General features: G+C 51.8%; 1 protein-coding gene across 3 annotated transcripts; it reads left to right on the top strand.

Annotated features, from left to right (window-relative positions):
• Nucleotides 1-7109: 7109 nt before the first annotated feature.
• TBC1D21 (TBC1 domain family member 21) lies at nt 7110-20169 on the top strand. Of its 3 annotated transcripts, none has more exons than XM_077881814.1 (11): nt 7110-7359; nt 14265-14372; nt 14504-14637; nt 15623-15717; nt 16020-16130; nt 16251-16351; nt 17228-17324; nt 17875-17975; nt 18925-19041; nt 19617-19700; nt 20028-20169. In XM_077881814.1, the coding sequence occupies exons 1-11, from the start codon at nt 7300-7302 to the stop codon at nt 20058-20060; spliced, it is 1041 nt and encodes a 346-aa protein (XP_077737940.1). In that variant the 5' UTR covers nt 7110-7299; the 3' UTR covers nt 20061-20169. The 3 variants fall into 3 exon arrangements, with proteins under 3 accessions (XP_077737940.1, XP_077737942.1, XP_077737941.1); XM_077881816.1 differs by having other exon boundaries at nt 16020-16126; nt 16292-16351; XM_077881815.1 differs by having other exon boundaries at nt 14504-14607.
• Nucleotides 20170-20778: the final 609 nt, after the last annotated feature.

The raw sequence follows: 20778 nt of genomic DNA on the forward strand, positions 1-20778 counted from the left end.
ATCGTGTCTCAAAAAATTGCCCCCCGCCCCAACACTGACTGGCTTCATGTTGTTGGCCAGTGTTTCTCTGCACAGCGCCGTCAGTGGAAAGAAATCCTTTGCCAGCAGAGCAGCCGCCTGGGTCGGTGAGGCCTGCCCACGAGGAGCAGGAGCAATTCTTATGCCGTCACTGCCCCAGCTCCCTCGAGGACTGCAGAGGGAGAAGCTTGCAGGGCCACTGTGCCCTGGAAAGAAGGAAGGAAGGAAGAGTATGGGGCATGGGGTAGGAGTGGGGGGGGGGCATCCTGGGACCTTCTGCCTCCAGGTGACGTGTGCTAGTGGCTACACCCGGGGTGGGGAGTTCGGGGTAGCATCCAGGGAGCCCCCTCCACGCTGAGTGCTGGCTTGTCCCAGCAGGGCCGCCCCTCCCCAGCCAGCGAGGGCGAGACTCTCAGACACAGCGGAGGTAAGAGTCCCCGTTCTTGTCCTTGCCCGCAGAGTGGGCCCCCCCACCCCCGACAGCGGCAGGGGAGCCTGTGCCCTGAGAATCCCAGGAATAAGCTGCCCGCCGCTGGCCTCGGGAGCCGGGGCTCCCCAGAGGGTCCCCGAGTCTGGAGGACAGAGTAGTTCCAGAAAAAGGAAAGATCAGGGAATGAGGTAGGGACAAAATAGCTCGGGTCTCCCCGCGTCTGCCAGGTGCTGGCATGTGGGGGTCTGAGTCCAGAACCTTCCCTGCCCTGGACCGGAGGGTGGGGAGCCGATGTATCCTCCTCTACTTCCCGGTCCCCGCTCAGTGTGTCCCCTTCGGTCCCTCCGGCTCCGGCCGAGCCTCACAAGCTCTGACCTCCACGTTGCTCCGGGGTCGGCCTCCCTCCTGGCCCTCGGCCTCCTCGGCTCGGCCTCCCGGGAGGGGAACCGCCTGGACACCTCCAATGCCGCCGTGGCCCCGAGGTGCCCTCCCGGCCCCCCGCCCCGGCGTCCCCACGCACACGGGTGTGCTCGTGTGTGCTCACTGCCGAGTGCAGACCCTCGCAGAAGCTGGGTGCTCTGGGCCGGGCTTTGGGAAGCGCGAGTGTACGCGGGCGGCGGCTCCTGCCACGCGTGTCCCAGTGCGGCCGGTCGTGTCTCCGTGGGCCTGAGTGTGCCGACGAGTGGATGCTGAGGCATCGGCCCTGCAGTTTCGGGGCGCTGGTGTACTCCCCAATTGAGGGCTGGAACGGGTGACTCTTGCACAGGCGAGGAAGTGGCCGGGAGCGTGAACCCAGCGAGGGCCTCGTGGCTGCAGAGCTATCCTGGTTCCGGAGCATCCTGGCCACTCTGCCTGGAGCGGCCTCCTGCTCCTCTGGCCTTGCTGCCCCTTCCGCGTTGGAGAGCGAGCTGGGGCCTTGACCAGACGGCCCATCTGAGCTGAGGGTCCACGGCAATCTGGGTGACCGCAGCTGTCCCTGAGGGCTCTGCTGGCCTGCCTGGGAGCCCAGAAGAGGCGACAGGCTGGGAGTTCTCAGAACAGAGTCCCGTGGTGGGTGGGGAGATTCGAGGTTAGCCTGGGTGTGCTTCGAAGCAAATAATAACAATCCAAACAACTGCTTGTGCTCAGGCTGTGCCAGATACTGTGCTGAGCACCTTATAGACATTATTCAAACGTCACAACAAATGCTATAGAGGTAGGGAAACGGAGTCTGCAAAATCAAGTCACTTGCCCTCGGTCACACCACAGGCAAGTTGCAATAGTGAGATCTGAACCCAGGGCGGTTGGGCTCTAAAACTCATGGCTCAGTGGTTGAGCGTCCGCCTTTGACTCAGGTTGTGATCCTGGGGTCCTGGGTTCGAGTCCAGCATCAGTGCTTCTCCCTCTGCCTGTGTCTCTGCCTCTCTCTCTGTCTCTCTCATGAATAAGTAAATAAAATCTTTAAAAATAAATAAGTAAACAAAGCTCATGCTTCTCTCTCCCTATTCTCGTCTATGGGTTACCCCAGGGAGAGGGGAGATTGGGGCTCGTCAACTCCCCAAAACCCACACGCACTAAACAGATGCGTTGGGAATGTTCCAGACAAGTGTTTCATTTCACATAAGGAGCTTTACACCCCTGGATTTGAGATCCGTGACTCGCTGGTGGGGGAGAGATAAGTGGAGTAAGCAGAGGAACCCCCCCCCCCATCCGCCGGGAAGGCCCCTGGGAGCTGCTGGAGAAAACCCGAAGCTTCGAGGCGGTGAGGACGTTCCCGACAGGTCTTAGTCCACGTTGGTGTTCCTGGAGCCCTGGGCACGTGGGGGCCCCCAGCTCCGCCTGTGGCTTCAGGGGAAGGCTGCTTCCCGGGCACCCCGAGGACGAGGATGCTGGGAGGAGACAGGTGAAGCGGTGAGAGGCGCGGGGTGCGCACAACTGCTCTGGCTGCCCTGGGAGGCTCTGCTCGGTCCCCCACCCTCCCTGACCCAAGCAGCAGGGAGAATGCATTATTTTTTCATTAAAAATTCATTTTGGAACAGATAGCCTTCAGAGATGTAATTAGCCACATTATTTCTCTCCATTACCAGTCCCTGGAGTTTGCTGGAATTTCCTGTCCTTTTTCCTCCCCATTTCACTCTTTCCATGGCCTTTATGAGCTCGGTTGTAGCGTTTCCACCCCCTCCCCCAACCGTCACCACCCGCTCTGGTTCTGGACCCAGTAAGGAGTCCAGACTCTGCGGAAGGAGCCACAGCAAACTCCCGACTCCCCTCTGGCTTGTGGAATCACAGTCCCCTGAGCCAGCAAGGGGCGCACAGATGTCCTGCCAATGGGACACAGGGACAGCCTGGCTAGGGGCACAGCTAGGTGGAGGTAGGAGATTCCTGGCTCCCCCCCCCCCCCCCTTACTCACTGGGTGATAGCAAGCAAGTAACGCAACCTCTCTGGGCTTCTGGCACCCTCATGGGATGCTCAAGGTCAGCCCTGACGCTGTAAAGCACTTCACCAGAGGTCGCTAGCAAATGCCCTGGGGTCTGGGTGTCTGAGGACAATAGGGGACGTCCGGGGGCCAAATGATCAGTACACATGACAGCGTGCCTTGGGGAGAGTCAGAGCTAAGTGCCTGATGGTGCCCTGGGAGACCGGGCTGGAGGTCAGGGGTCAGGGACAACCGAGATGAGGACCCATCTACGGGTCCTAGGGGGACAGGAAGGGGTTCACAGGGACAGGCTCAGCTGCCCAGGGCCGGGCGCCTCTCTTTTGCTGACTGATGGATTCTAAGCCCAGAGTTGGTCCTGTAGGTTATTTCTGGTGCACATGACAGCTGGATGGGAGGTAACAGCGTATCCTCTTCAACTGATTGGGGGTAAGTGCAGATCAAGAGAAGGCTCCCCAAGACCTTGAATATGACCCAAGGTGCAGTGAAGAACCCCTCGGGACTCCAACTGGCTCAGAGGACTTCAGCGTGGCCGGCCCCTTCCCTGGGGAGTTCCGACCAGCAGCGTACTCGGGAGACAGCCATCTGCATCCCCGGCTCCCCGTCCCCTGCTTCCCTCACATTAGTGACACATGACGTGCAGCTGTCTCTAGCTTTGTCAGAAATACCATGCTCTGTGGGGGCGAGGGCAGGAAACCTGCTGCGGGAAATCTAAACTTATCCTGGTTCCTCACAATGAGGAGCAAAGAGAAAAATACAGCTTTAGCATAAAAGATCGTTGGCACTTTGCAATGAGATAAAATGTGCATGATGTATACCAAGAACTAGCACGTCCCCGACGCAGACAGTCATGAGTAGATGTCCTCTGAAGAGGCAAGCAGATCACCGTTACAGGGACACGGTCACGTTGCATTTCAGAGAATTGTGTTGTGTTGCGTTGATATAAGGAGCTCGAGGGAACTTAATTTCTAATATTGGCCTCAACCCGCTAGTGTAGTAGTGCTGGTCCTCAGGGCTCCCGGAGAAATGCAAAGCAGCAGAAAACTGTCTGGCTCATGGGATCTCTGAACTTTCACACTGATGTTACTACAAGTCTCACGGAAGCAGGCGGCACCTTGATTCAAGTCTAGCTCATAGTGGTTGTTATGGACACGTCTGGGCAGCAGTAACAGAACTAGTGATGCTGAGGTGAACAATAAATGCCATGCGCTGGTGGCCCCGGGCTCTGGGCCCAGGCCAGGCTCTTAATGCACATGGCTTCACTTCCCCTTCTGTTTCATGAGGTATGATCACACCGCTCCCTTCCCCTTACCACCTCCTCAAAGGGTAAGAGATGATGTCAAGCAAAACCACCTTTTGGGGAGGAGTCTCACTGCATGGAGGAGAGCAAGTAGCACAGCAACGCCCACCACCAGAGTTGCAACCCGCCCCCCGGCTTGCAGGTGTCAACACTACCAAGAAAGACACTACTCGGCCAGGTACTGGAGGGAACAAGGCTTTGCTCACATAAGAGACGGATCCACGTCATCTTCAGCAGTGGGCATTGGTCCACCAGTGGGTCTCGTCCCACAGCCATCACAGGGCTATGATCTGTGTGCACCCCTCCTGCTGCAGACAAAGGACCCCCTTCCCTCCCTGCTGGGAAGACTCAGCAGTGGGATTGGCCAGGTGCCACTGGACACACACACTTCAGCAGAGCAAAGAAACGCATATTGAATCTGGAACAGAGACAGACGTTCCCACATGAGGTGATAAATCCAGCGCAGGCTGTGAGGACTCCCTGTCTGTTGGTAAGGGAGTGTCCCAGGCCCAGGGTCCAGGCCAAGCAGAAATGGAAGCCGTCACGCCTCTCCCAACAGGTGGGACCAAGGTCACGTGGTTGGTTGAATGGCATGGGCAGGATTTGAACCTGGGTTTTTCTGGCACCAAACGCACGTGAGCTTTCCATGGTGTCAGCCCTGCACTTCTGAGGATGCGAGAGTCTTCCCCGGGGAACCTTCCGAGCCTCCCTACCACCCTCTTGCCTTCAACCAGTGGACAACCAGATTCTCCCAAGAAAAGATGGGCTGGGAGGTTTGCTCCCTCCCAGGACTTCTTTAATGCAAACTCTGGATCTGTTCAACCTTTGCCCATACGCCAATACCAAGAATAATATTTGAAAAGCTGGGATTCTTGTGCCCTGAAGAACCCCCATGTTCAGAAATTTAAAGAAGAAAAACTGAGCTGCTATCGAGGAGGGAGGGGGAAATGCATAAAAGAAAAATGATACAGGGGAATCTAAAGAACTTGGGGAATTATGTAAATAAATGGACAGGGTAAGGATCATTCAGCCCTGAAAAAATGAGATTGACACATGTAAATCCCTTATAAGTTTCAGCAAAAGGAGTAAAAGAGATCAAAAACCTTTCTTGCTTCAGTGTCCGGCAATTCCATTTGAATATTAAGCCTCCATGTGGTTGCTCTGAGGCTTTTGTAATATGACCAAACTATACTGGCTAATTTGGGCCCGGGTTATTATCTACAATTTACAGATAAGGAGCCAGAGGTGAAAGGAAGTTCAGTAGATGATCTATGGCCATCATGTTCCTTTTAGAAACCACGTCGGATTTAGCACACAGATTTTCCAACTCCCTGCCTGATCCTGAGCTTCTTAGGGAAAAATTGCAGTTAATTCTCAGTTGTCGGCGTCGTTAATGTGGAGGAACAGAGGCATAGATAATCCCAAATGGTGAGTAATGCCCATGCCATTCCTCCTGCTCTGGACATTAGCTTTGAAAGCTTCTCGCTGACCTCAGAATGGAGGCTCTGTGGGAGGCTGTCCCATCCTCCTTCCACCGCTTCCTGCTCAAAGCCACCCACCTCCTACTCCATAAGACCTAGGGGCAGCAGATTAAAAGGACGAAGCTATAATGCTTTCCTGGGCTGGCATGGAGTCGTGGAGGAGGCAGAGAATAAGGAGTTTTGATTTAAAAGGACCCCCCAAGAGCTGCAAGCTAACAGAACAGTAACAGTAAATGAGACAATGAATTGTGTCCACTGAAGACTTCCGTGTGGATGCTGATTCATTATGTTAATAAGGATGTGAGAGCTGGAGGTTGACTGTATTCTGATTGCATGGATGGGGGACCCATGGCTCAGAAGGGGGGAACGTCCAAATTTGAGTCCAAATTCCTTTTCCAAGCTCCTGATTCCAATTTGGTTGGTCTAATTACTATCTCCTAATGACCATGGATGATTTTGAGCCAGATGGCTCTAGTGGCTGGGACCTGGGTAGAAATGCAAGCAATGCTTAAGGTAGAGAACCAGCAAGGCCAGAGCCAAGAGGAGCCAACTCCTCAGATTCAGTCAACAAATATTGAGGGGCAGCCCGGGTGGCTCAGCGGTTTAGCGCCACCTTCAGCCCAGGGCCTGATCCTGGAGACCCGGGATCCAGTCCCACGTCGGGCTCCCTGCATGGAGCCTGCTTCTCCCTCCGCCTGTGTCTCTGCCTCTCTCTCTCTCTCTCTCTCTCTGTCTCTCTCTCTGTGTCTCTCATGAATAAATGAATACATTAAAAAAAATATTGAGAACCTGCGAAGTGCCAGGCAGCAGGTTTCGGCACTAGGAGGAAAGCCCAAAAGAATGAAGCATTGACCCTGGATCTGAGAAGCCCAGAGTAGGAGGGGAGACATGACACATACAGAAATCTCTGCGACACCTTCAGAGAGCACAGTAAGATGAGATCTAAGAGAGCTTCATTTATTCTTCTGTTCAATTAGGTCATTCATTCAGTCATGCAGGCACTGTCTTAAGAGCTCTGGATATAAAGATAAATAAAACTGGTCTCTAACCCTAGAAGCTACCATCCAAATACACATACTGACACTGAGTCGCCAGGAGAGTTTTTCAAAATACAGTTCCCTGGGTCCCCAACCCAGACAACAGATTCTGAATCACTGGAATGGACACCCACGAAACCTGAAGCTCAGATTCTAGGTGTACTCTGGGTTTGGGTACTCATCTGTGGGATGATAAGGCGAGGGAGCCCAGAGGAGGGACAGCCAGAGATAGGGAAGAAGACTTCCTGGTCCACCTCCCCTAGGAAGCCTCCCCTGACCTGCCCAGCACACTGATCTGCATGTTCTCTGACCCCAACCTCCACCGCACATCCTGTATGTCCTGTGATTTAGACTTAGTTGGTTCCTGGGTGTGTGTTACCTCTGAAGCTGAGGGTTCCATGTTCCAAGGTCATTGTGATGAGGGTTCAAGTCCAGGGGACTTGTGACAGACGCTGCCTGGCTCTGTGCAGGTGTGGGAAGTCAAGGAGAGGCCCAGGTCCTCCTGGGAATGAAACTCATCCTCCAAAAGGAAGATCACTTTCCCCTTCTAATTAAGCATCTTTTAGGGCTCCAAGTGAGCTCTGGTCAGAAGCTGCTTTGAAGACGGCCAGCAAGCGCCATGACCACCCTCTCTCCTGAAAACAGCCTTTCTGCCAGGTGGTCAGCCTCCTTCATCCTGGTGCGTGTTCTTCATCAGCTCCAAGTCCCTCCCTCCCCAACTTCTGGTTTGATTAGGGCCACCTTTCCTCAGTTGGGTGGGAAGGATTAGAACCCTAGGCTAGCCTACAAGGTTGAGCAGGTTAAGCTGTACCTTGACCTCACATTAGCACCAACAGCAGGACTGAAGTACACAGACCCCCTTGCTCCCTTTCACCCTTCTTTCTAAGCCAGTTAACTTTCCCTATATGTGACATTCTAACTGTAATGAGTTTTAGGCTTGCAAGTTCAGTCTTGAAAATGCTGATAAATTTTCCTTGGTGCTTTTGCCAACAATTTTGTTATGCTGCCACCAGGTGACAGTAATGCCTTCATTAGTGGGTAGTTTCAAGCCCACTTGATAAGATACATCTATTCATTAAAGTCGGCCTCAGTCATAAAAGTTTTCTACACGTATATTTTTCAAAATCATAATAACTAATTATAATGACCTTAACCGATCTCAAGTTTCATTAATCATATTGATTAAGGAATTATACATAAGAAAACAGAAAGGCAAAATGGGCACCTCTCCCTGAGTTTTAAATGTTTATGGCTTTATTGCAAATTATCACCAGGTCTTGATTTGGATTTTCTTTATATTTTTACTCTTTCTCTGAACTTATATAGTGATAATAATAAAATAACAAACTAATAGCCTTTAGTATGTACCATAACCATTCTAAATGCCTTATTTATAGCTGCTTATTCTCATCATAATCCTACATGAGGTGGATGATGCTATTATCTTCATTTTATGAGAAATTTGAAGCACAGAGACTAGGAACCTTGCCTAAAATCACACAGCTGATAAGTTGGCAGAGCTGGTATTTAGACCCAGACTGTGGAGTCCATCTTTTAAATCAGTGATTCTCAAAGTATGATGCCCAAAACTACAGCATCAGCATCTAACTGGGAACTTATAAGAAATGCAGGATCTTTTTTTTTTTAAGATTTATTTATTTATTCATTCAGAGAGAGAGAGAGAGGCAGGCAGAGACACAGGCAGAGGGAGAAGCAAGCCCCATGCAGGGAGCTCGATGCAGGACTTCATCCTGGGTCTCCAGAATCACGCCCTGGGCTGCAGGCGGCGCTAAACCACTGCGCCACTGGGGCTGCCTGAAATGCAGGTTCTTGATCCCCAAGTGTTCTGAACCAGAAACTCTCAGGGTGGGGGCCAGTGATCTGCGTTTTAACTCACTCCAGATGAGTCTGATGCACAGCTAACTTTGAGAACCCCTGTTTTAAACCATTCATTTAATCACTATGCTATATTGATGATACACCCCCATGTCTGGATTCATAGTAATCACCCAGGTAACTTACAAGTTGCACATATGCCTCCCCCACCACAATTTTAACCCTTCTTCCCTCCTTGGGCCACCCTGCTCTCCCCTGGGTGAAAATCACTGACATGATGAGCCACTCTTACTGTTGGGAGTATATCTTGTCCCTCAAAAGAACCAGAGTAGGAGAGGTTTAGAACCATAAGCAGCCAGGGACCCTTCCTAGGCCTACTGGAGGCTCTGTGGCTATGAGAATTCAGAGCAGCATGGCATCAAAAACCCTGCTGAAAGGCTTGCCTTATCCTCTGATATCTCTCCTGTTTTACTAAAAATACTAAAAATCCTTACCCCAATGATGCAGCATAGAAGGAGGGCGGGGAGATATGTGCCTGCAGCTAAGCCCTCTGGTAGCAGGAAGATGTTAGAGAAACTGAGCCACTTAGGATTCCTACTTCTGGGCCCCTTCTCTAGAGGAAACATGGCCACGGTTTGCTGGTGGAGAGCTTTAACCTATTTAAGTGCACCTTAAAGGTGGGAGACTTTCACAACTGCTCTACCCAGCAGTACTCTTCCTAAGAGACTAGAAAAAAAAGCTACTGCAGAGCTGAAGGGTATCCAGCACCTCATGGACTACCTATCACCTCATCCTGAATCACTAGATCATTGACCCAGATGGTGGCACAGGGTGTTAACAGGTTAGTGGAGGAAAGAATGGGGGAATATGGGAGGATGAAGATTGATTTGAGAGACCATTGAGTGGACACTCTCTATTACTTCAAAGGACCCCAGATATAGATTCTATGATTTCTGGCATAGACAGGTGGTGTGAATGTACCGGAGAAGAGAAGGAGAGGACTTCTGTGTTTAAATATTCCCAGGTCAGGGACGCCTGGGTGGCTCAGTGGTTGAGCATCTGCCTTTGGCTCAAGTCATATCCCGGGGTCCTGGGATGGAGTCCTGTTTCTCCCTCTGTCTATGTCTCTGCCTCTCTCTGTGTGTCTCTCAGGAATAAATAATAAAATCTTAAATAAATAAATAAATAAATAAATAAATAAATAAATAAATAAATATTCCCAGGTCAATAAGGCTTTTTGTGTTTGTCCTTGGAGATGTTCTTGTGGTTGGCCTGTAGTTTGCTTAGGTTTGCCCACAGAAGTGGTGGACATAGAGAAATTGAGTTTCCTGGAAGGAGAAGTCATGACTTTTTGTAAGCAAATTCAGCCACAGCAAAGTTAGGCAGATGCGCAATTGTTGCAGACAGAGGTTTAGTAATAATATGAATTCACCGAGCACGTAGCAAATGCCTTCTTGTGATGTTTCCAATGATCCCTGCCTTATTGTGTTGAAGTTATATCTTTTATCTTGGTTTCTGTGCGTATTAATTACTTTGCCATCCTTTCATTGTTGAAAAAGAGGGTTGACCCTCTTTTCATATCTTTATCATTTATTTTTTAATCTTCCTATGCCATTAGATTTTAAGGTATACTTTTTGTTAACAGCTTGTATCAGATGTATATTTTTTATTCAAGCCGAAAATCCTTGCTTTTTACTCTCCCTGGTAGCATGGAATTGGGGTTAAACACTCTTGGTTCTTGCACCTGGCTTCAAATCTCAGCTCTAAATAATCCTCCTCCAGCCTCAGTTCTCTGATTAGTAAGACAGTGTAATAACTATACCTACCTCATAGGAGGTTGCAAAAATTAAATGATAAATATAAAATGCTTATGACAGTGCCTGGGCCATCATCAATGTTTGTAACTCTTTACAACCAATCAGATAATTTAGTTCATTTATTTTCATAATTGATTTATTTGACTATCATTTTTTATACTTTATGCTTTTATGAATTCCTTGTTTTTTCCTGTATTATTTTCTTTTACTTTTTAAAGTGAATTAGGGGCACCACAGTGGCTCAGTGGTTGAGCATCTACCTGTGGCTTGGGTCATGATCCTGGGGTCCTGGGATCAAGTCCCACATCAGGCTCCCCACTGAGAGCCTGCTTCTCCCTCTGCCTGTGTCTTTGCCTCTCTCTCTCTGTGTTTATCATGAATAAATAAGTAAAATCTTTTTAAAAAAATTTTAAGTGAATTAGAAGGAAAAAGCCCTGTTCCTATAAATCTCTAAATTTTTTTGTATATTTTTTTATTGGAGTTCGATTTGCCAACATATAGCATAACACCCAGTGCTCATCCCATCAAGTGCCCTGCTCAGTGCCTGTCACCCAGTCACCCCATCCCCCCGCCCATCTAATTTTTAAAGTTAAAAAAAAAATGTATTCTGACTCTGTCCTTCAAACTACTAAAAAAAATTAAATTTGTAGTTAAAATCTTCCTATAAAAAAAACACTCAAGGCCTATGGCTTAACTGGTTAGTTATACCAAATATTGAAAAAAGAAATAATACCAATTCTATACAAACTATTCTAAAAAGTTTTTTTTTTTCTAAAAAGTTTTAAAGGGTATTTACATCCCTGGGAATACATCCCTGCTCATTCTATGAAGCCAACATTACCTTGATACCAAAATCAAAGACATTACAAGAAAAGAAAATTATAGACCAATATCTTGCACAAACATTGATGCAAAGATCCTAAATAAAATTTAGCATATAGTATCCAAAAATGTATAAAAAGGATAACCTATTACCAGTGGGTTTATCCAAGGAATGCAAGGCTGATTTGACATTCAAAATCATGCGATATAATTTACTATATTAACAAACTAAGAAATGAAAAACCATATGATCATTTCAACAGATGAAGAGTATCATTTGAAAAAATCCAATAGCCATTCCTGATAAAAACTCTAAGCAAACTAGGAATGCAAGAGAGCAAGGTTCCGGTGAGAACATAAAACAAAACAAAAAAATCAATCAATAAATAAAAGGCATCCAGACTGGAAAGGAAGAATTTAATCTGCCTTTATTCGCAGACAACATGGTCACCTATGTCAGGGCTGGTAAACTTTTTCTGCAGAGGTACAGATACTATTTTAATCTTTGTGTGCCACATATCTCTGTTGCAACTACTTAACTCTGCTATTTTAGCATGAAAACAGCCATAGACATGAATGAATGGGCACGGCTGTGTGTCAATAAAACTTTATTTTTTTAAAAAAAGCAAACAGGGGAGCCTGGGTAGCTCAGCAGTTTAACACTGCCTTCAGCCCAGGGTATGCCTGTGTCTCTGCCTCTCTCTCTCTCTCTGTCTCTCATTAATAAATAAATAAAATCTTAAAAAAAAAAAAACAGGTTGCAGACTAGATTTGGCCCATGGTTTGTAGTTTGCTAGTGTTGACCTCTATAATAAATCCCATGGAGTCCACAAAAGCTACTAGAACTAATACTTGAGGTTAACAAGGGTGCAAGATACAAGATCAACACATAAAAATCTGTTGTATTTCTATTATACTAGCAATGAACAATTGGATGTTGGAAATTTAAAAATAACACCTTATACAATAACATCCTCTCAAACCAAAATATTTAGGGATAAATCTGACAAAATATATGAATAGCCTGTATACCTACAAAACAATGCTGAGAGAAATTAAAGAAGACCTAAATAGATGGAGAAATATACCATGGGCCAGAAAGCTCAATACTGTTATCAATTCTCCCCAAACTGACCTATAAATTCAGCACAATCCCCATCAAAATCACAGCTGTCTCTACTGTAGAAATGGATAAAAAAAAAAAAAAAGAAATAGATAATTGACTAAGATTTATATGGAAATGCATTGCCAAAGTTCATGTATCCCCTTTCATAGTTAAGGACCCCAGGACACAGCCCAACTTTGCCTGTTCTCTCCTACTTCCTGCCACAGCGCATGCGGAGTGTTGCAGTCTGGATATAGGCTGAGGAACATGATGGCCATCTGAGGGATGGAAGCCTGTCTCTGCTCTGCTCAGATGACGGTGCCTGTGCAATTGGGGCATGGCATCAGGACAGATCCCGCCCGCTTCCCAAGGTTGGGCCAACAATGAGGGTAGAATTTTTTTATTTTTTTATTTTTTTTAGTATCTTCTTGGGCCCCTGTCTATTTCAGTTTAGAAGATAGAGCATGTATGAGTTACTATGCGGATCAATCCATGCCTATCAAATGTGGAGTTAGTGGAAATTACCCCAAATCTGGGCCTGTGGGCTGATACTTTTTGACTTTCAGTGCTAAAGTGACTTCTAATAGTTCTCCTCTCTCATGGTCAGTGGACACAGCATCAGTTATCACCTGGGGGCTTGTTAGAAATGCGTCATCTTGGGCCCCACCCCAGACCCTCTGAGTCAGAATCTGCATTTTAAGAAGATTCTCAGGTGACTCGGATGCAAATTCAATCTGAGTCACACATGTGCACATTCAGGTTATAACAATGAGGAGTTGGGAGTGTACATAGCAGACGTGTCTAGTCACGTGCCAAGCTCTGTCCATCCGCACATCCTCATGTCTGCAATGTAGCATTTCAAGATCTGCTTCTCTCCATTGGCAGATTCTTCTAGGAAGCTTCCCCCATTCTGACAGGAGCTCTTACCTCCTGGTTACTGTCTTGTGAGCATCTTTTTTTCTTTTGAGCATTTTTAATTACTTTGCACGCAGTGCACTTACCTCCCCTCATCCCACACACACATTCACACACCTCCCTTATGTAAACCAGAAACCATTTCTTAGGATGAACTGTTTTACTCTTCCAGGAAAGGCTGAGGGGAGCTCATGAGTATGTTTAATTAGTGCTTATTTTGTATTTTTCCACTCTCAAAACAGTAGACATTATTACAGAAAAGTTTGAAAACACAAGAAAAAGGAAAAGATTATGTCGATTCCTATTTTTCAAAGATAATAACTCTTGCTTTAAAAAAAAAGATTTTATTTATTTATTCATGAGAGACACAAAGAGAGAGAGGCAGAGACACAGGCAGAGCGAGAAGCAGGCTCCATGCAGGGAGCCCGATGCGGGACTTGATCCTGGGACTCCAGGATCACACCCTGGGCTGAAGGCAGACGCTAAACCGCGGAACCACCCGGGCTGCCCCACTCTTGCTTTTGACATGTTTTTTTTTTTTTTTAATCTTATTTTATTTATTTTTTATTTTTTATTTTTTTTATAACAGAGTTTCTATAGTGGTTAATTCAGTACGCATCAGAGTATAGAAGGTGTAGTTCTCATACTATGTAACAGGCATATGGGAGTATAGCACATAGAGAGGCTAGAGGCTAGATACTGAATGTATAATTCTGTATTTTGCTTTTTTTCTGTTAACATTTTAATTTTTCCAGGTGATTATTCATTTCCTGTAAGCATCACTTTTTATGCCTCACAATATTCCATTGAGCATATAAATTATAGTTTACTTAACTCTTCCCTTATTGCATAATGCTTCGAGCCCGGGCAGTTCTCATTTTGGTAAGTAATGCGCAATGAAAATTACTGTGCATTCAGGGTTTTTCTATAACTTTGCAGTGATTTCTTCAGGATAGATCTCTAGAAGTGAGTCACAGGTGGGGAACTTGATTTATATTGCAAAATCCAGAGTATAGCATGGAACAAAATCACCCTCAAAAGAAGAGTCAAAGGTTCTTAACAGAGGGCTCAAGTGATTGTCCTTGCCAGGTGAAGAGAAAACCACCCATTGACAAGACAGAATGGGATGGCTTCTTTGATGAGAACGGTCTGTTGGCCAAGTCACGAGACTTCATTTGCGTGAACATCCTGGAGAGGGTACGGTCCCCAAGGCCTTGCCCTGGCACTGGAGGGCATGGGTGGGCAAGGGGCAGTCACGGCGTTTGGAGATGTCCTCTTGGCAGGCATTTGGAGGGCCCATGACCTCTCACCTCTCACCCCCACCCCAGGGTCTGCACCCCTTCGTGAGGACAGAAGCCTGGAAGTTCCTCACGGGCTACTACTCATGGCAGAGCTCCCAGGATGAGAGGCTCACCGTGGACAGCACAAGGAGGTGGAACATTCCAGATCCTGTCGCGGGAGGGTGGGTGGCAGTGCAGGCGGGAGGGAGTACTCACCCTAGTCTGACAAGTTCAGTCTTCTTCCCCAAAATGGATTTCTTATCTTATAGACAAAGCCTCATGTGCTCCTGACCCATGGCCCAAACAGGAGGTGTTCCAGCACCTTCCCGCCCAGCTCCATTTAGCAGCCCACAGACTGCCCGTCATAGGCTTCATTCCAGCAACTCCTCTTCCCCATCCCATCCTTCTCTAGGGTCTACACAGCCCATTTGAGGTGAAGATTCATGCACAAAGGGCCAGTGGAGAATAATAATCCAGGGCAGTAGGGGAATTGAGGGCCCCCTAGACAGCTCAAGAGTCCATGTTAGCTCCCCAAGGCTGCTGTAACGGGAACCCCAAACCAGGGTTTTGCAACGACAGAAATTTACTCTCTCGGTTCTGGCTGCCAGCGTCCCCAAAGCAAGGTGCCAGCAGCGCCACACTCCCTGAAGGCTCTAGGGAAGAGTCCCCCCATGCCTCTGAGGTCCTGGTGGCTCCGGGTCCTCTGATCTCTGCTACCGTGGTCACATGGCCCGCTCCTCTTCCCTCTGTCTCTCCTCTGTGTGTCCCTGTGTGTCCTTAGAAGGACACTTGTCATTGGATTCAGGGTCCACCCAGATAATCTAGATGGATCTCATCTCGAGATCCTTAATTACATCCGCAAAGGCCCTTTTTCAAATAAGTTCACGTTCACAGGATTCAGTGGTTAAGGCATAGGTGTATCTTTTGAAGGGTCACCATGCAGCCTCCTACTGCACCCAAGCACCTTCTAATGACGGACACTAGACCTGCCTCACCCAGTCCTCCCTCCGGGGGCACATCGGGATGGAGCATGGTTAGGGCTGGTGCAGGCGGAGTTGAGGGGAGCAGCCCGGGGAGGGGGCACAGCCCAGCAGAGAGCACCGCTCAGACCGCCCGTGACTGGCCCGGAGAAGGCTGCGTCCTCCAGCCTCAGCTCTGTCCCCACAGGAAGAACTATGAGGCCTTATGCGAGATGTATGAAAAGATTCAGCCCCTTCTGGAAAACCTGCACCGGAACTTTATGGAGACGCGGACTACCATCGGTGAGCAGAGGTCGGTGGGCAGGGCTGGCAGGGGCCAGTGCCTGCCCGCCCCTCAGTCACACCCGGGGCGGATGGCTTCCCCGTTTCCTAGAGAATGGCCTAGTCAAAGATTTGGAGGTGGGGACAAAGCCAGGCAGCCCAGGGTGTGGGGACTTGATGGGCAGAGCCTCGTGGGCCCCTGTGGTGTCACAGCCGCCTCCGCAGGGGGCCCTGAGTCCTGCCTCTTGGTGAATAAACCCATTCATGCCCCCTCTGCTGGAGGCCATCTGGTGCCACCTACCTGTCTATTGTCCTCAACCTAGCATATGACATTCAGAAACTCTACGACAAAGACCCACTAGGCAACGTCCTGATTGACAAGAAGCGACTGGAGAAAATCCTGCTCCTGAGTTACGTCTGCAATACCCAGGCAGGTGGGCCACAGGGCTGAGCCTCTCCTCAGCCGCCGCCTCCCATCCCTTCCTGGAATCCCTTCCCAGCCCAAGCCCCGGCTCACCCGGCTCACCCCTCCTCGCTGCCCCCCTCCACCCCAGAGTACCAGCAGGGCTTCCACGAGATGGTGATGCTTTTCCAGCTGATGGTGGAATATGACCACGAGACCTTCTGGCTTTTCCAGTTCTTCCTGCAGAAAATGGTGAGGGCAGGGCCCGAGCTCAGGAGCCACCTCCCTGCACTCCCCAGGCCCCTGGAGGTTAGATAGGCAATGGCAGGGCCGGCTCTTTCCTCCAGCCCTGAAACGACCCTCTGGGTCCCAGAGGAGCCCGGGGAAGGTTTTGGGATCAGGGTGGGGGCGCTGTGTGTGTTGCAGGCACTGGAGTTGAGGAGGGGGCTGGAAGGGTGCTCTGGGTCCAGCTCTCACCAAACATTGGAAGAGTGTATGTAACCAGCCAGTCCCAGTGATGGCTCCCTCTCCGGGCATTCCCCTCCCCAAGCATGGCTCTGCTCCCACAGATCCTCCAAGGCTCCCCGTCGCCTCCAGAATAAAATCCAATAACCCTGGCCAGGCATTCAAGGTCGATCTTTGGCCTTGTCTCTCACTGCTGCCTTCCCGTGACCTGCACTCCAGGCACCCCGGGGGGACTCGGGATCCCCCAGACGCACCCCCAGGGATCCGGTCGAGGGCTTTTGGGGTTGCTCCTCCCTGGAACCCCCGTGCTCTGTGGGAGGCTGTCCAGAATCTGCCCTCACCCCTTCCTCCATCCCTGCAACAAGGTGTTCACTGCTTTTTCCTTGTCCCGCTTGGTTCTGACCCACTGAGCATGTGCGGAGGCGGAACTGGGCCCGGTGCATCACGAGGCGCACCTGAGACCCCTCTGGGTCCCCACCACACACACACAGGTCATACACGTATATACAAAGGAACACACCCACATACACAGATGACACGCACGCGGACACCCAGGCTCACGCGGAGACATGAGCCCAGCCTGGAGCCCAGCAGCTGGTGAGGCAGGCCGGCCCTCAAGCAGGGTAAGACTCGGTGGCCCTCCCTCCCATCCATCTTCCTCAGGAGCACAGCTGTGTCATCAACATCGGAGTAGGCAAGAACCTAGACAAGCTCAACACCCTGATCAACTTCCTGGACCCCATGTTTGCTGAGCATCTACGTGAGTGGGCCACCCCCACCAGCCTCCTGCAAGTGTACATCTCCCCCGACAGGCAGGCCTGAGAAGGGCCAGGGACCCAGCCCCAGGCAGCAGTGCCCGGTCATGGGACCAGGGTGCTTTGGTCTTCTCTCCAGGCCCTGGGAGGAGGGTTCATCTAGATGGGCTTGGCCTCTGGACAGTTGAAAATTCACCCCAGGGGCACCTGGGTGGCTCAGTGGTTGAGTGTCCCCTCAACCTTCAGCTCAGGGCGTGATCCCAGGGTTCTGGGATTGAGTCCTGCATCGGGCTCCCCGCGGGAAGCCTGCTTCTCCTTCTGCCTATGTCTCTGCCTCTGTGTGTGTGTCTCTCATAAATAAATAAATAAAAATTAAAGAAAAAAATTGCTCCAAACATTCTCTGAAGATGGAAAGTGAGATCCAGGCATCTTGGACTTCCCCGTGTCTGCGTGCCCTGCCGTTGGGCCTGTCTGTGTGCTCTTGCTCTATCGTGTGCCATTCCCGTTTCCCCTGACCTCAGCTTCCAGGCTGACACCCCACTGTTCTCTCCACAGGAGGGAAGGGTGCGGGGACTGTGCAGTCCCTCTTCCCCTGGTTCTGTCTCTGCTTCCAGCACGCCTTCAAGTCCTTCGACGATGTCTGGAGGCTCTGGGAGGTGAGTCCTCTTTGGACAGGAGGGCTAGGCCCCACCCCTCCTTCAGCAGGTTGAGGTTTATCAGGCCAGCACCCCTGCCCCTGCCTTATTGAAGGCGGCTAGAGCATCAGCGCATCCATTTGTTCATCCAGTCCCACCAGGACCTTCTGCGGGGCAGTGAGGGCAGAAGGAGGGGCCTCCAGGCCAATGTGGGTGGAAGCCTGGCCCACCTTCCTGCCACCCTGCCCAGCCAGGCCTCCCTCTGTTCACTTGGCCCAGAGACCCCTTCCCCTGCCCTCCCCTCCATTGGAGTGCTGGCTCCCTGCTAAGCCCTCCGTCCTGGAGAAGGAGAGGCCCTCCAGGGCAGGTCAGAGGTGCAGTTCTTTGATCCAGGGCCCTTGGCCATCAGCAGATGAACCTCCCTGGGAAGAGCCCCACTGCTCACTCCTGCTCCGCCCAGCCCGACACTCAGCCTGGCATTCAGTGCCCCACAAGTCAACCCCTACCCGCCTTACCCCTCCCTCAGGGCCTGCTGGTTTCCATGCCCAAGTCCCTGGCCACCCCTCAGACCCTTGGTGACACCCCTGAATCGTTGACTTACCAACCGTTGCTTTGCCAAAGCTCCACCCAAATAGTCACCAGGCCACCCTCTCTCCCTCTCTTCTCCCCTCCCCTCCCTCCCTCTCTCCCTTTCTCTTTCCCTCCTTCCCTCCTTCATTCTCTCCTCCTCTTCCTTCCCTGTCTAGCTAAGGAATTCCCTGAAGCCTATTTCTCTGAGTCCCCCAGTAGCTGGCACAATGGCCTGGGACCCCAAGGTAGCACTTGCCTGAATAAATGAGCGAGCCAGCAGGGAGGCCCAGGGGCGGTGCCCGCAGGCGGGCATGTGGTCAGCGGGTAGCTGGCTCACCAGTCTAAGGGGGCGGCAGGCTCAGGCCGGAGGCCCCGACGGAGACTCACGGGCCGCGGGCAGGTTCTGCTGACAGGGAAGCCGTGCAGGAACTTCCAGGTGCTGGTGGCCTACAGCATGCTGCAGATGGTGCGGGAGCAGGTGCTGCAGGAGAGCATGACCAGCAATGACATCCTCCTGGTGAGAGCAGCTCGGGCCGGGCCAGCCCCCCTCCTCAGCACCCCGGGCCGTCCCAGCCCTCCCCCCGGCGGGACTTGTGATGCCCTGAGCACTGTGATGGTGCTTATACAGACCAGCTCACGTGAGCCCACAGCCAGCCGGATGCATCAGCCGCACTCCTATGTGGCAGAGGGAGAAACTGAGGCCTTGCTCTAGGGCCTCACAGTGAATCCCTTGGCCCTAGGTTCCCCTGTGGGAAAACACTGAGAGGTTTCTGACATTTCTAAAAAGCAGCTGAAGTCTAGGTTAAAAAAAAAGTCTAGGGGGGCAGCCCATTTATAAAACGAGTCCCCCTTAGAAGCTCCTGACGCCGTCAGTGGAACCCGGGTCCTCCCTAGAGCCAGGCAGGACAACAGCACTCGCCGTCTGCCCCCAAACACCACGTTCCAGTGGTGAGATCTCGGGGCGGCCCGGCTGGTTGGGGAGGGATCGGGTGGCCCAGGCGACTGTCGCAGGCAGCGGCCACGTGCCCTGGAAGCAGCAGGCAGCCACCTGTGCAGGAGGCCTGCTTCCTCCCGGCTCCTCTTCCCGCGCAGGCCTGCAACAGCCTCATCGACCTTGACGCTGACGTGCTGATCTCGGCTGCCTGCTTGGTTTACGCTGAGCTCATCCAGAAGGATGTACGTTGCCCTGAACACTTGTCTTCCTCCCCCTCCCCCTCCTCATCCTTCCCTGACCTTCCCGGGGCGGCCGGCACAGGGCAGGCACACCGGGCCTCCGAGGCACGGCGAGGGCCCGCTCTCTGCCACTAGCCCGCGGGGTCACCTCCTGCCTGCCCAAGGGGACTGCGCTGCCCGACACCGCGGCCCGGGGTCCCTGTGTCCATCCCAGCAGACGGGGCGCAGGGCTGGGCGCCCAGGGGCTCAGGACAATGTCACTGGCTGGACAGTGCGGGCAACAGACGGCCGGTGGGCCACCTCACCCTGCCGGAGCCTTCCTCTTCCCAGGTTCCTCAGCCGCTCAAGGACTTCCTTCTCTGAGGACTCGCACGACAGGGGCCTCGGGCCGCCTGCCGGAGGGGGCTTCAGCCCCGAGGTCCAAGGGGGCGTTGGGGTGAGGGCGCAGGGAATACAACGACCCGAGACGCGGCCTCTGCAGTCCCAGTGCGGCCCGGTGTCTCCGGGGGTGTCTCCGGGGACGTGTGAGCGCGGGAGGGGCGTCCGGCCAAGGCAGGCCCGCGGGGGGCAGAGGGCGGGCACCCGGGAGGACCCCCTCGGCGGCTTGCCCAGGCTGCGGCGGCCCCACGCGGGCCCCTGCGGCGGACGGGAACCACCGGAGAGCCTCCCTGCTCCCTCGGATCCAAAGCCGATGTGTCCGACAGGCTCGGCCCCAGCAGGTCCCGAGCAGGAGGCCCCACGCGGCTCTGGCCCGGCCCGGCCCGGCCCCCAACGCCGTGATCGCCCGGCCGGGGGGCTGCGGGGCCTGGCCGGGGGTCCGCGCAGGTGGCAGCCCAGGTTCCAGGCTCGCGACCACCCCCTCCTGGCTCTGAGCCCCACCGTCACGCTCCCAGGTCCGAGGAAGGGCGCCTCGGACGAAGCCTCCACTTCAGCCTTACTCGGCCTCCCCGGAGAACGTCGCCTGTCCCCCGCCACTGCCCCCCGCCACCTGTCCCCCCGCCCGGGTCCAGGCAGTTCAGCATCCCCGGGCCGAGGCGCGCCCTCTCCATCCCAGCCACAGCCCCGAGCCCCCTCCAGCCTG

The sequence above is a fragment of the Canis aureus genome, chromosome 32, assembly GCF_053574225.1.
Source record: "Canis aureus isolate CA01 chromosome 32, VMU_Caureus_v.1.0, whole genome shotgun sequence".
NCBI lineage: Eukaryota > Metazoa > Chordata > Mammalia > Carnivora > Canidae > Canis > Canis aureus.